The 16,011-nt window shown below is 50.2% G+C and overlaps 1 protein-coding gene across 6 annotated transcripts in view; it reads right to left on the bottom strand.

The window, feature by feature from the left end:
• ACTN1 (actinin alpha 1) overlaps positions 1-15,179 on the bottom strand; it is a 97,417-nt gene extending 82,238 nt beyond the window's left edge. For all 6 annotated transcript variants that reach the window (XM_076344823.1, XM_076344819.1, XM_076344821.1 and 3 more), the window contains exon 1: positions 14,940-15,179. In XM_076344823.1, coding sequence (XP_076200938.1) covers positions 14,940-15,044 — 105 coding nt within the window. In that variant the 5' untranslated portion in view covers positions 15,045-15,179. The remainder of the gene's footprint in view (positions 1-14,939) is intronic.
• Between the last annotated feature and the right edge of the window lie 832 nt (positions 15,180-16,011).

Below are 16,011 nucleotides of genomic sequence, written 5' to 3'. Positions count from 1 at the left end.
AAACTACATTAAGAGCTCTGGAGCATGTTATCCCCAATATACGTATGTAAAATATCCTCATATAACTCATATCCTCTTAGGAAGGCAAAGCAAGGAGCAAACGGGGGCTAAATTAAGCGCCAGTTTGATAGAAACAGGCATGTCTAGCTAATATTCCTATACCCTTCTACTAAGATCGGAAGGGTAGTTCTGGTGCACTGCAACTGCATGACAAATAAGCACCCTTACAAAACCTTGTTAAGGGTTCACATGAGAAGAAGTCACAGGAGAATGTGACTTACCAATCCACCACACAGGAAGGTCAGAGGGGAACAGAAACCCAAGAGAGTTTGGCCACAAACTGTCCTGCTACAGCATCAGGACAGCACTCATACCTGGAGGCACGCTTATCCAAAGGACACCTCTTACAGCATACTGCGCCCTGGCAGTGATGAAGAGCTTTGCTCTTTGTCTGAGAAGTTGTTCCTTTGGATGGGCCATGCAGACAGAATCCACACCTTTGATTCCCACAGCCTGAATGTGCCCAGTGCAAACACTCCACTACCTCAAACCTGCCTGCTGCTGCCCTGCTCAGAAGCAGAGCAAGGCTTACTCAGTTAGGGGCTGCCAGAAGCTACCGCCAGCAGAGCACTTCCAAATAAGCTCTAAAGGAAAGTGATGCCACCAAAATAGTCTCTGTGTGAAAGAGATGAAGATAATTATTAAAAACTTATTAACAAAAAGTTTCAAAAGCTCTTTCCAGCACCACATCATTTTGCAAACGTATCAGAGCATGAAAGTCAGCAACCCACCTAAGCAGAACAGCAATCTTCAATCCAAAGCATATGAGATCACTGAACACAATGGCAGAGTAAGATGGGAACACAGATTTCTCTTCCCAGCTCCTGTTAATGAAGGTGGGGGCAAGGAAGGGAAGGGAGAAGAGGAGGAAGGAGAATTTGGGATAGGGAAATATAAGTACAAAGAGATAAAGGAGTACCATCAGAGGCTTTAAACTCAAAGCAAAATTTAACAAAAAATAGTATGCTGGTGATTTTATTCTCTTTGGCTATGCCCATAGCAGAAACTTGCTACAGGGTACTGCTGTACTACACTAGCAGAGTTGGAAGGGTGTGGAGAAAGGGACATCTACACTTGCAATTTTGTAGCAGCACGCTGAAAGCAGACATCTGAAACTAAAGATGACAGAAATACATAAGCACCACTCTGAAGTGGTCTATTACTAGACTTAATCCTGAAGAGAGACTGGGAAGCACTCAAGCACGGTATGCTGATAGCGGCTGTGCCAGCACCTAAAACCAACAGCAAGTCAAACGCATGGTGCTAGTGCAGAAGAATACGGAATTGAAAATAATTTCTATGAGTCAAGTGGATTGTAAGCAAGTACCACAAACAGGGAAGCAACTTTTATGTGCTGTAATCAGCTCAAGTGGTCTTAAGATAACACTTAAAAGCAAAAAAAAAAAAGTCCATTTAAAATCAGTTACCATCGCTTCAGTGCTCGTGGCCTTGCAGCATCTGGGAACCACGCTCACAGATCAGAGTTCTGCTGTGTAGGGCGCTGTACTAACACAGGGTAAACACTGTCCCTTTCCCCACGTACCCTGCAGGCTACGAGCATGGCAAGAGCCTGCAGGAAGATGCAGATAGATGCAAAGGTGATGTAAGGCAACAGGCAGACACTGCTCAGGCTAGCAGGAAGAGATCTTGGCACATCATGGGGCCCACCACATAGATCTCTGGCCACTGGCACTCTAGGACTTGCTCCTCACCTTACTGACCACTATGACCTACATGGCAACAAGTACATTTTCAGTCTTTCACACAACTCAGCGACAACAGCAGATTTCTGGGGCAATAAGATAAGTGTATAGACAGCAGTGGCAAATGCTGACAGCATGCACAAGATCCAGAGGGGTGAGAACATCTCTCCCCTCCTAAGCTAAATCCAGAGCACATGAAACAAACTCATTCTCATCAGAGACTGTTTCTCTATTCACTTTGCCTGCTGGGGGCCATGATGCAGACTGCGCATCTTCTCTCTATTGCCCAGCACCATGCAGAAATGAAGCCTGGAAAAGGAGAACAGTAATTGCTCGAGAGTAAAACGAAACCCTGTGAAAACCCACCCTGGGAGTGGGTTTTGGGGTGGGGGTGGTTTTTGGGTGTGGGTGTGTTTGTTTTATTGTTTTGGGTTGGTTTGTTGTTTTTTAAAAAAATTAAACTCATCCTTAGACCAAAAAGACTTCTCATTTTTCTGACCCCATCACAGGCCAAATACTGCAAATGAATACCCTACTCAGCTGCTGAGTACAGCGTGCCTGCCAACTGACAGCTGCCATCTGGGCAGCTAGATATTTTATCACTGCAGGGCCTTTGCTTGCTGCTCGCCCCTTCTCATCCAGCAGGGCTCTCCACTTCAAAAGCTGCTCACACTTGTTCCTCACCATGGCCCTCCTCCTCCCCAAGAAGGAAGAGCCTGAGTTACAATAAGCTTCATCTCAGGAGGTAAAAATGAGGAAGCAGAACAAAGGCTGGAGACAAGTGCGCTGGTACTGCCCTCCTGTCAGGGTATGAGGGGGAGGGCAGGAAAAGCCCTTTAGGAAAGCCAGCTCGTTGCTCCCAAAAGGAGAAGCGGCTGAAGAATGCAGCAGAGGGATGTGTCTGCTTGGAAACCCCAAGTCCTGCAGAATGAATCTGCAGGGCCAGGAGCTGAAGTCTCTTGGCCTTGCCTACGAAGTTAGTAATTTGGTGGGTGGGCAGAGGGCACAGACACTGTGCATAGGGACAAGAGGGTATTCTGACAGCAAGAGGAGACATTGAGCCTGCTGCAATGTAGGCATTTTCTACCATGTAATAAATGTTAAGTACTACTACATCACACCTTCAGTGCCACCAGCTGCCCTGCAAGTTCCACCCAACACCAACATCCTCTGACACAGCTTGCGAAGAGAAGGCTCCTTTCTGACAAAGGGACAGCAGGAGATCACCATGATGAGCTGGGCACGCCGGCTCACCTCCATGGGGCTCCTGAGCCTCTCCCTGCTGTGGGAAGCCCACGTGGCGCCATGCTTGGCAGGAGAGGCAGCATGGACTGTGCCAGGCTTGCCCTGTGTCCCCTGCACCCACTCCTGGACCATCAGCAGTAATTGCCTCTCACAGGACTGCAGGCAAAAGTTGTTCCAAGCTCTGCAAACACAAAGGATATTACGCTTCAAGTGTTTTAGTTACTGTAAGCAGTTCACTAATTACAGTAGTAATGATTGGATTATGGCCAGTTAACAGCTTTAAAGAAACACGCCACTATAGGAGGGGGAGGGAAATACTACTTTGGGTCTAGGATGGAAACAGCTTTCAGCGGTCCACCCTGTAGGAGGCTGTCAGTAGCTGGCTGGGTCAGACCATTTGCAACAGGCTGCAACAGCAAGGAGCAGTGTAATGTGTCACTAAATGATACGCTGGCACATGAAAATTATCAGTGTTGGAGGAGGTGCACTTGCAGGAACAGAAGGTCTCCTGTTCATACACTGGCCTTGTCAGCTCCAACACCTCTGTGTGACTGGACGCAGAAGACATGCTGCAGACAGGTGCGTGCACACTAAGTTACCGACACAGTATCATGCTTGTGATGCTTTGTTTCAGCATACAAGGAGTTATGACTATGAGCATTTTAGGAACTCTTTAACCGAGACCTGCTAGCTTCAACCAAACAGCTGAATGCAAACACCCACAATATCAGGAGCCAAAGGCACTCACCAGAAAGAGCAGCTAGAAATTTCCTTTCACTAGCAATTGTTGCCAGCACTGGAAGGACCACTGTATCAGGTTAATCCCTTAGTCCCTCCAGCTGCTAAAAATCTGTACAAGGAACATGCAGGGAGACTCCTGCACACCTGACTCTCAGACCTCTCCTTGTTCTTCCACGTCTGACTGCAGAGCAGTCTTTGCGGAAAAGCAGCTGGACCAATGGATCCCTGCAAGAAGTCCTATCCCCATGCACAGAGACTGCAACAAGGACTGCCAGCTCTGGAAGATGAAGTTTTTTGTGGCCATGCCTTTTCTGGGGTGGGCAAGAGGTCCCAGATGCACAGCCTCCCCCTTGAAGGGCACCTTCTGCCCTGCAGCACCTTCCACAAAAGGAGGAAAGGAATATCCTATTTTACAGAAGTCCCCAGCGTGTTGAAACCACGATGAAGGGAACAATACTCATTCCCAGATGACTACCCTGATGGTACTGCCAGCAGTACATCATCCCTGCAGGTTGGGTATCTCTGCCTAACCAAGGAAAGCCAACCCTTTGCACCCCCACCACCTACTTTTTCCTCTCCACTCACCCCAGGAAAAGCAGGTCTCTACACCCCTTGCCAGCCCTCACCCACAACAGCCACCCCTCAGGGGTAACACCCCACCATCATGCCCCCTGCGCAAGCTCTTCAGTGCCTCCCCTCACCCCCTCCTCAGCAGTATCTTGCTCTGCTTGGTCTCCATGTTCTCCTCTCCCTTCAGAGGTCTTCAGCTGAGGACTGGCAGAAACTGAGTTTGGTATCACTGGCTGGAGGGTGAGGATTTCTGGCAGGAGAAAATCAGTGGAGCTGGGCATCTTGCCCAGAGTGAGTTCACACTTGGCTCACCACAGCTGGAAATAGTCTCATCCCTGGCCAGAGCTCCCCAACGGCCCAACAAAACCCTCGGGAAACGGCAAGTTTCCACGCGTTAGACATTTTGAAACAGACTGGTTCGTGTTCATGAATGTACTCCCCCGCTGCCCCCACCCAGCCTTCTCTGCACAGCACAGCTGCCTGCAAGTGCCACTGCCAAAAGGTGCTTGATGAGCAAGCACTGATGAAGCGCAAGGTCTCACTTTGTGCGTGGAGCCAGGTGTGGCCAAGACCAATGCTTCCTCTGGAGATGCTCTGCAAGCAGAGCTAGAGGGAAGGCAGAGGCTTGAACAAATGTACCCCCACACTCCTCTTCCCACCACGCCCTTGCATCTGAGCTACTGCTCTCCCCTCCCTCATCGGTGGGAGATCTCCACATCTCCCAAACCAGATAAGACATGTAGGAAACTCACCTGGAAGCAAATACGCTTAAAAAGCTGGAACTGCTTTTAGCTGCAATCAAAGTTTTCCTTGGGAAATTAAGTATTTTCCGTTGTGATAAACCCTGGCATAGACACGGTCTAAATAGCTTTAAACAGTGTCCCTTCTTTGGCATTGTTTAGCAGTTAAGAAATTAATTAACTTGCTTTTTTTTTCCACCTGTGGAGCCAAATTTTAAAGTTTTCTTGGGGATAACACATTTAAGTAGCAGAACTAACTCATTGTCTACTGAAGGGTAGATTTAAATAAACTGAGGGGGATCACAGGTAAGTACACTGGGTAGCAAGAGAAACTCAGCTGCTACAGAGCCAAGGAATCTGGCCAGGAAACAGGGCTCTGGGATGTACACATCACTTTCCATGATGAAGAAAAGAGCACTCAGCTGGGATGCAGAGACCATACATGGTTCTCTCACTCTCCCTCATCTCTCAGAGGCCTTTATGGGCTAGCTCCTGGAGCAAAGATGTAACAGCACAACTTCCATTTACAGCAGCAGTGAAGTTTGAGTGCTTAGCATCATATGCTGCAGCGAGGAGTAGCAAGTGCCCTGGCTGCCTGATCCAAAGGCCACGGAAAGTAGAAGTCCTTCCTCTGCTGCCAACTGGCCTTGGTTCAGCACCTCTGTAGAACAGAAGAGTTGCCCTCAGCATTGCAAAAGGAAGTATGAGTATTCTGCATGAAACTTCTCCGGCCATACAGCGCTCTGCTCATGGAAGGAGCAGAGCAAACAGGCTGCCCATCCACACTGTGCTGTGTGGCACAGAGATACAAGATTTCACAAGGGTCCCTCTGAAAATGAGGGCCACGCATAGGAGGCATGAGCAGAGCCCACCTGTGCTATCCTGACAGGCAGGCCCTGCACCACAGTAATGCACAGTCACTGCAAGGTCAAGCAGACTGCCAAAGAAACAACCAGCCAATACATCAAGTCACCCCTGCCTTCCCATTGACCATGTAAGCCATCTAAGATGATGTGGAACAAGTTGCTGCTTAATAAGTCTACCCTGCAGCCTCACCTGCCTATCAACTATCCACACTGGTGTGTTTCTGTAAGATTGCCCAGAAGCCCTGGGTTGCTGGCATTTAGAGACCTACTTGAAACCACTCCAATCAGGTCAGGTCATATATGGAGACTCACATCAGTGGTGTCCACTGTAGTGAGTGTTAATAGCCAAGAAATAGCAGGCCTTTTCACCTGCCAGCACTTCCCATCTTGGCTCTAATACAATGGAAAGGTCAGTTTTACTGTCATTTCCCACACACCACAGGGATGAACACATTTCCAGGAGGCTTTGTCTATATAGGAAGAATGACAAATCAAAGATTCATCTGGATGAGACACCAAAATCTCCTCTGTTTATTCATGCATACCCCAGCCCTGTCAATGGGAGCTCTTTCAGTGCACTGAGGGTGGAGAAGGTCTCTGCAGAGCCTTGTTCCTATTGTAGTGCTTCAAAGCAGCAACAGACCTGGAAGAAGGAGGAGAGGGGACAACTGCAGGTAAAAGCCTGAGGTCAGCCAGCTGCAGTACTGGTACAAGGGTTGGCTTGCAAAGGCCTGACCCAGCCCTTACCAATAGGATACACACATTGCCAGCTGAGCAGGAAAGACACAACGACAGGAAACCAACATGGGGAAAAAAAGGTTCTGCTTTACTGCCTAATAGGGAGCCAAGAGGTTAAACTGGCGCCAGGCCACACCACAAACATCCTATGACCAAGTTCTGCTTTCATGCAGTGGGGGAATGAGAGACGGGAAGGCAACGGCAGGAGGGGAACAGGAAGCGAGCTTTTTTTGCTAATCATATTAATGCTAGTGGTTTTGCTCACTTAAGCATCTTTTGGGTTGGCCCAAGAAGTCCCCAGTTCTATCTCAGGGATCTGGGTGACTCTGTTGAGAACCTGTACATCAGTCTCATGTGCCGGGGTCAAAAATAAAGCTGTGGGTGGCTCCACAGACTTCAATAAAATAGACTTTTCTGGCATGACTAGCACCAGACAGAAGGTCCTGCTGCTGACAAGCCTATCTTGCCACTCTACACCAACTCATCTCAATAGATCCAAGCTCTGTGTAACATGCTTCAGCCCCAAAATGCCAGAGTTAGAGCAAATCTCATGCTTCTATGAAGAAGAGATGACACTCTGCCTTTCTTGCTAAGGTCATGTTTTTCCCACCTAGCAGTTGCTAAGCATACTACACACATTTTACCCCCTGCATGCACAGTTCTCCTATGGCTTTGAGGGGATGAGATGTTTACGTTGCTATACGAGATTTGTAGAAGTCATGCTAAGCATGTTCCTTATGGTAACCATCATGTTTCCAATAGTCAAACACAGCAAGAAATCAGTTTTATGTTCTTATATAAAAGAAGAGTAAACTCTGTTGCACTCTGTCCCCCATCCTCCTCAAACACCATTGCTTAGACTATACAAAATACCTCTAAAAATCACGGCAATACATCCAGCAAGCCCCTGGGGCAGATGCAACACATTAAAGTCAGACCAGTCCACTGTATGTGTTGTATTTTAGCAGCTTCCCAATGTTTCCCCAGACAGCTCTCCAGCCTCTTTTCTACAGTGACTGCTTTCTGCACCTCATCGTCAAAAAGAGCACAGGCATCCTCTGCTAGCATAAGTGCACCCCGGAGAACAGCCTAAGTGTCAGACACAACAGTGATAATCCACAGGCAGCTGGAAAACGCTCTCAGTCCTTCCCCAGCACAGCCGTGCAAGTTTTCACCATCTCTGTCACTGCTGTTTGTGCCAACCTTAAGAACTCCAGGCCAAAGTCTTAAGTGGATCCCAGTGAGGCAGCACAGAAAAGCACACAGACTCATAACCTGGCCGGGGAGGCCAACTGAACCCTGCTCCTCCCCCAGTTAAAAATGCATGAGAAGTGTTAGGCTGTAGAACTGCACCTCTCACACAGCACACATGAGAAGAGCAAGGTGCCTACAGCAGGAGCAGCTGGGGAGCGTATTACTACCATTCATGGTGGTCACCTCAGTGCTGGGAAGAGCAGGTACCATTCACTGGGTCTCCACTGTAACACACGGCTTCTAAAAATGTGATCCCAGTGTTCACGAACACTTTTACTTAACAGGTTTACCAGCCCACATTCTCACGGCTACCATCCAGTTACACTTGAATTACATAGCCAGACAACACTACCTTGTACAAAAGTACCCGCTTCCTTCTAAGGGCACAAGTTCTCACCAGACAACCAAGAAAACTGAAGTTTCCAAACAGCTTCTGCTTAAAGATGCCCTACATGGAACGTCAGATGCCCCAAGCTATACCACCGAGCACTGCAAGGGGTCAGGGAAGAAAACAATGTTATCCTCTCTAGCCTTTGCACTTATGCATGGCAAAAACTTGGTCATTACCAAATCACATGCACAAGAATTTAAACTGGTTGCCTGAAGCAGTCAGCAAGAAATTCCTCAGACAGACACACTTTACATCACTGGGCTGGTAGCTGGATGCCTTTGAGGTGTTTCACCCTTCCCTAAAGGATTAGGAGAAGGAACAGTTCAATCCAGTTTGGCAAGTATGGTGTGTTCTCATGAGTTGATCCTTGGGATCTGTTATAGAGCCCCCCAAAGAACATGCAATCTCCTTTTTAATCCATGCCCACTTTCTCCTTAGTTTTCCTCCTTAAGCAGGATGCTGAATAGGCGGGTAAGTCACTGCAAAGCGCACATGCCTCATTCATCATGCACCAAGAGGTTACAATGAATAATAATGTTCTTGTTAAAAAACCCACAAACGCACATCCTGATGAAACCTGATCACAGAAAGTATGAGGCAGCTCCCACACTCAAGGGCAACTAACCGATCTACAAAGCCAGATATTTCCAGAGCCCCCTACAGCAACTTTTGAGTTTAATGTTTTGAAGAGCAAGTATCTGGCAATAAGCTACTTATGTTAAACAACAAAAGCTTGATCTGAAAGATAAGAGATACCTGGTGACCTATATTGCCTGCCTGTTTGACTGTAAAAGAGCAGCTGAGCAAGCAGCCTTACAAATTTCACCATTCTGCTTCTGTATCGATACTGGTCGGTGCAAAATAAGGCACAGAGGATCCTCAGGTGCATCAGGGCCACCTTTCCTACAGCACACCCACGCTGCAAAGACCACACAAGGACCATCCCTCGCCATGGCCCATTGAGTACTACGCAGTGTCACTCACAGTGGGAGCAAAGGGACCCAGTGCTGTACATTCACCAACAACACACATTTATTTACCTCACTGCTGAGTCTATGATGGTACTGAAAGAAATTTTAGCAAACTACATATTGGGTGTGGTATCACACCTATGTATAGTTCCACAGGAGCTACCACAACTGTAGGTTTCTGGAAATCTAGATAACCTTCTCAAAATAGACCCTGTCTGGATGAAAGAACACTCAATCCAAGGGAAAAGGAAGCTGTGATTGTGACTTTTACTTTTTGTTGGAGATATTAGTCACACTCATACCACCTGATCTGAGCATGCTACCAGCAGGCTTGGAGGTGGGCTGTTTCCATGAGAGACCTGGGCTTCATTTAACAGGTACTTTCTATCATTACAACCCCACCTCAGAGAGGTGATTAGCACAGCAAAATTCAAATCATAACAAGAGCAGTAAGACCTGTTGGACGCAGACACAGTAGGGCCACAAGACCCATGGCTTTTCAGGTTATGGGATCACCCTTGTATTTATGTGTATCTTCACATGCAGTGCATGGCTGTCATGGTTTAACCTCAGCCAGCAACTGAGCACCACACAGCCGCGCGCTCACTCCCCCCCACCCCAGTGGGACAGGGGAGAGAATTGAAAGAGTAAAAGTGAGAAAATTCATGGGTAAAGATAAGAACAGTTTAATAATCGAACTAAAACAAAGTAAAATAGTAATAGTAGTAATAATAATAAAAGAATATACAAAGCAAGTGATGCACAGTGCAATTGCTCACCACCCGCCGACCTATGCCCAGCCAGTCCCCGAGCAGCGACCCCCCCGGCCAGCTTTCCCCAGTTTATGTACTGAGCATGACGTCACATGGTATGGAATATCCCTTGGGCCAGTTTGGGTCAGCGGTCCTGGCTGTGCCCCCTCCCAGCTTCTTGTGCACCTCCAGCCTTCTCAGTCGGCAGAGCATGGGAAGCTGAAAAGTCCTTGACTAGTGTAAACACTACTTAGCAACAACTAAAACATTGGTGTGTTATCAACATTGGTCTCATCCTCAATCCAACACACAGCACTGTACCAGCTGCTAGGAAGAAAATTAACTCTATCCCAGCCGAAACCAGGACAAGGGCAGAGTGGCGAGAGGGGTTCTGGGAGACTGCTATTCCTAACAGCGAATTTCTGTAAATTCATGAATAACGGTACTTAGTAAGTACTTCTTTAGGACAGAAAAGGTGCTCCCAAAGTCTGTGCTATCACTGCTTCAGCAGCACCATAAATCTGAACAGTGCAGTTCTCTCAGCCAGCAATATCATTTGCTGCCACATTGCCACAGAAATGCCAACCTGGTAAGGCAGAGCAGCACTGGATAAAGACAAGGCACATTTATTTCATTGATTTGATTTTTTTTTTTTTTTTTTAAAAGAAAAGCATTGCTATCGTTCCTTACAGCATTTAAGTTGTATATGGCTATCTTCTACATGCTGCAAATGAACACTGCTTCCTACTCATATTGTCAAGACGGCAGCTGTCAGGTCAGAAAGCAATTTGGCATTTAAAGTTTCCCCCGCAGCTCTACAGTTTGGACAAGTTGCTTCAGGCCAGATTTTAAAATAAACCCTGAACGAGGTGCACCCTGAGCAACCACTTCACGAAATGAGAGTGGCCAACAGCAGAGCCTGCTGCATGCAGAACCTGAGGCCTGACCCCTGCCAGCACCCCAAATTAGCGCCAGCTTCACCCCAGTGTCATTCCTGACCTCCCTGGGACACTCAGGAGGCAGTGGCAGGAGGTTGTCCTTCCCACCACTACCCTTCGCTTCACCTGCAAAGACGAGCCAGGCATGCTGAGCCCTAAGCGGCTCACCCAGTCCCTCAAGGCCAAATCCAGCTCCTTCACCAAAAGCCCCCAGCTGACTCAGGAAAAGTTTGAACACTGCAGCTGGCCATTTGTCATGAAGAGGTAGAAATGTCCTTGTGGGCACAAGTGACAATTTCTTGGCCAGTAAACACCCACATACGTACTTTTTACATGGCAAGTTTGTCTACCTCGACAGCTAGGTAAGACCGTGGCAATGGCTTTCAGGACGTTTTGCTTTGTAACACTGGGAAACAGCAGGATCGATCTTGTTATGCCTTGGCTAGTGCTACTTTAAGGCCTGACTCCAGACAGGAAAGAAGAGAGAAGGGAGAAGAAAAAAAAAGGCTATTAGAAGAAACTAATGAGATGAGTTCCACAGTGCAAAGGGGAAAGTATTTTAAGCCCTAGAAGAGACCCCCTGCTCCTGCACAAAAGGCTGTACAGAGGCTCATATCAAGTGAGAAGTAACTGAATTTGTTCTGCATATTATATTTTTTGCCGCTTATAGCAATTGCGAATAGCAATGCTGCGACGAGCTCTTTAAAACCTCTTAGAGTCTCTTCTGGTAGACATGAAAAATAGGCTTTGCGTGGAAAGCTGCTTTCCTCCCAGGAACTGTCACTCTATCCCTACATTGTAAAACAGTAACTTCCCAGGAAGGGGCAGGTGGGAAGAGGTGCGAGACCAGCGTCTCTTCTCTGTGACATGTTCAAGAGGCCAAACTTCACCCTCCAAATATGAAATTCACTCTGCAGCTCATCTATTTATCCATCTTAAAGCAGCTCATGAGATTGTATCTCAAGCGCCACCCCAGACAGTGAAGGCTGTCATATCTGTCTCTCAGCACAGGTAAGAAACCCGTGAACCAGCTCCTGAAAACTCAGCAAACTTGTCCTTACTAAAAATCAGCAGATCTTCCCGCTTCTGATGCCTGCCATGAGCTCTGCTGAGCCCATGCAGCCAGGAGAAGGGGAGTTGGATTCAATTCATCTGTGAGCAACATCTCTAGACTGTTTGCTTCCCAAGTCTCAATTAGTCCCAGCTGTGCAAAGCCACGCAGGACAGCACTGTGGCACAGCTATCCCCAGCCCGCAGAGCCTTACTGAGCCAGGACACAAGGGGCTGGGTTGGAAATGGCCTGCAAGACACAGCCACTTCTTGCACAGACAATTGCTCACTGGATTACTGGCCGTGCCACCACTTCAGACATGCTGTCTCCCCTCCCAGAGAGGGCCCGAGCACGAAAGTTTCAAGTCTGCCTCACTGACTGGCCTCGGTGCTATACATAACAACAACAATTCAGTACTACTTAAATCAGATTTAGTACTGTCTGATTTAGTCCTTAAATCAGACAGATTTCCTCTGTCAGAAATTCTCTAGCTATTCCTAACCTAAAACACGTGAGTCAACCAGGAAAGACTGAGCCTGAAGAGAGCCTACAGGACTATTTGGGAGGCATGAGTATCTCCTGTACATGTTAGTTAATAGCTTACTGAGGTGAACATTTTGAACATTTAACTTTAATTACTGCAATGATTTCATTTCACAGGTAAGAAGGGGTGACAGTTTTACTACACCATACATCCCAGGCTTATGCTTGGTGGATACCGTTATCTCCCCACCTCTGAAGGAAGCAAGCCCCAAGACCCCAACAGGGCTTTTGGTCACATTCAGACCCTGAGGAGGGGAACAAGACCGTCCCTCAATATCTGCACAGCCTGCTGAGGCTGGGGTCCAGTCATCAATCCCTCCAAGCAGGGGGTTAGCCTGACGGGCCACAGCTCGGAAGAGCCATCACTCCCAGACCTGATCTTCCTACCTACAGACACCAGAGGGGTGGGTCATGATAAAACTATGAGCTTGCACCCACTGCAGAAGGGAACAGCTTCAGCTGTCAATCGGCAGGAAGAGAAACAACCAAGTGACTCTACCACCAGAGAAGGACACCTAACTATATAGACCCCTCCCGTTCAGCAAGCTGGAGAGTAACACCCAGCACATCAAATTCAACTGGTGGTTGTTCAACCATCAAAAGAAATTGGCTTGGATGATTTTGAAGCAGATGTGTTAATTCCTTAAAACTCCCTCTTGGCTTCTCCCCTCCTCTGCACAAGTAACCCAAGTTAACAGAACAGCTCTCTGTCCCCCTCTTGTGATAGGACCAAGAGGACTTAAAAACTCCTGCAGGGAGGTAATACTAAAAGAGCATGGCCCTTAGGGCACGTACCACCGCTTGGGTTTTGGGACTTCTTTTTAAGCCAAAGGTTCAACCCCTGCCTCTGACAACCAGATCAGTGTCCCACCACATATAAAATATTTCCCCTCACCATGAAAGGCAAAAAACCCCACAGTATGACAATCATTTCCCCTCACAGCCTATGACCAATACTGCCCATCTCGCTCTGGGCCCCACTGACTGTTCCTAGATGTATTAGCCAGATATCGGTGTATGACTGGAGATACGGATCACAGCCAGGCAGATCTTTTGAAAAGGAAGAAACTTCCCTCCTCAAAGGAACAGAGCCTGGTCTTCAGATAAGCCATCCAGCATTCACACCCCAGACCAAGATTACATTCCTCTCTTTCTCCTTTGTTGAAATGTAAGCTCACACGCCATCAACTCTTTCTCCATTAAATGCCCTTGTTTGTATGCTTTAATTTCATGCTGTCTACTCTCACCACCCAAGTCCCTCCAAGCGAGGAAACCGCTGACAGCAGCTCTGTAGCTATCACCTTCAATTAACTCATCAGACTCCAGGGGAAAGACTTCTCAGTGGCACCATTTCAGACAGCTATGAACAGGAGAACCTGAAAAACCTTCATCTGGAAGCAGGGGAGGTGGGAAGGAGAGGGGCTAAAGAGGAAGAAGAGTCTTCTCACTGCTGTACCCTCCTTCCCAGTTGTTCCCAGCTCCTTACAGGAAGCCCCGCACCTCGGGCTACATTATATATATTAATATATCATGTATGCATAAGTAAGCAATATCCACCCCTCTAGTACAGAAGGTTTGGGGATTCTCCTGCCTGCTCGCAGCTCGGGCAGAGCAAGGCACGATCCCCCAGAGCGAACAAGTGACTGGCTGGGAAGAGCAGCGGGAGCCTGCTGCACCCCGAGGTGCCCCTGCCATGTTAGCATGAGCATTGTTTCAAATTCTGCTTTATTGTTGCCTGATGAAGTGACTAAAACGGAAATGTTTTGGGGATTAGGATTCCAGAGTGATCTAATACAGGATGCTTTTGGTTTAAAGAAGGAGGGAAAAAAAATATATAACTACAGAGCGGCGAGGCTGGAGCTCCTCCTGAGCTCCCCTCCCCACCGCCACCCTTTCGGTTTAAAAAAAGGGCTGAATGTTACCATTTTTGGACATGAGCTCCGAGCAAGCCCTGCCCTAAACCACACCATTCAAACGAGAAGCCAGTTACCGTCCCGCCGCCGGGGCCGGGGCGCGGGCAGCGGGGCGGCCGGCGGGGGGGGGCCCGCCGCCGCCCCCCGGGGTCCCCGCTACGCCCGGGCGCACCTGCGGGCCGGACCCGCCGTAGCGGTCCGGCTGCCGGTGACAGGGCGGACATCTGTTGCTGTAGGGGGACCCGCCGCGGCACCTCTCTCCCCGCCCCGCCACCACCTGCCCGCTCCACCCGCCCCCGCCGCCGCGGCCCCCGCCGGCTCGCCGCGCCACGCCACGCCGCGCTGCGCCAGCCCCCGGCCAGGCGCGCACCGGCCCCGCTGCGGCCGGTGGGGGCGGCGGGGCCGGGTCCCGGCGGCCCCACGGTGTGTGTATGTGTGAGGGGAGGGGAGGGGGCGCGCCCACCTTCCTCTGCTGCTTCTCCCAGGCCGGGTCGAGGAGCAGGTCCCGGTCCCAGTCCTCCTCCGGCTGCATGTAGTCGTTGGTCTGCTGCGAGTCGTAGTGATCCATGGCGGCGGCGGCGGCGGCGGCGGCTGCTGCTGCTGCTGCTGCTGTTGCGGCGGCGACCCGTCCCGTCCGTCCGTCCCGGTGGGCTGCCCGCTGTGCCCGGCCCCGCGGCCGCTCAGCCCGAGCAGGCGGCGGCAGCGCCCGCTCCCACCTCTCCGCCTCGGCCGCGCGCAGCACCGCGGGGGCGGGACGCACCACCCCGCCCCCGCCCGCGGCCCGCCCCCGCACCTCTCATTGGCCGGGACCCGCGGCCGAGCCTACATTTCCCGACGACAGCGCCTCGCTCATTGCACGTCCCGCACGTCCGTCACGGTACCCGGCCGCCGCGATAGGCGCGCTGCGGCCGATCCGCCCCGCCCCCAGCACCTCCCGACACCTCCCCCGCGGCGGCGGCTGAGGCTGAGGGTGTACGAGCCGGGGTGCGGTGGGGCCGTAGCCCGGCGGGCCGGGCCGGGCCGGGCCGGGCCGGGGCGATGCGATGCGATGCGATGCGGAAGGCTTTCGGGGCATTTTTCTCTCAACGGCGCCGCGGCAGGACGGGGCGCGGGTGCGCGGGAGGCCGTACCGGGAGTGGGCCCCTCACAGATCCGCCCTCACGGGCGGGACGGCTGAGCGGTGCGGGGGTGGCTGAGCAGCGCGGGTCAGGGCAGCGTTGTCACTGGGAGAATGTTTTCTTGTCACACAGCTGGTGGCCTGTGATCCCGGCCCTGACGTGAGGGTGTTCAGTCACAGCTCTGCAGTCATGCCGCCACCCCACTCGAGATACAGCTTCCTCGTGGGGTCAGGCAGGTGTGCTGGCACCTAGGATGCCAGAAAATAACTGTTTTCTCTTGCTCCTGACTGGTAACCGCTGGTCAAGGTTAGGATTGCCAGCACTGGCAGCCGAGGCTTCGCACCCGGAGTCAACAGCTGCAGTTGTGTGGTGCCACGAGCCGCCCTGCGTAACCCTCCTCGCACCGTGCTGTGCCAG

The sequence above is a fragment of the Aptenodytes patagonicus genome, chromosome 7 (genome assembly GCF_965638725.1).
Source record: "Aptenodytes patagonicus chromosome 7, bAptPat1.pri.cur, whole genome shotgun sequence".
NCBI classification, from domain to species: domain Eukaryota; kingdom Metazoa; phylum Chordata; class Aves; order Sphenisciformes; family Spheniscidae; genus Aptenodytes; species Aptenodytes patagonicus.
Note: the sequence above shows the minus strand (reverse complement) of the source record. Positions and strands in the feature narration are given on the sequence as shown.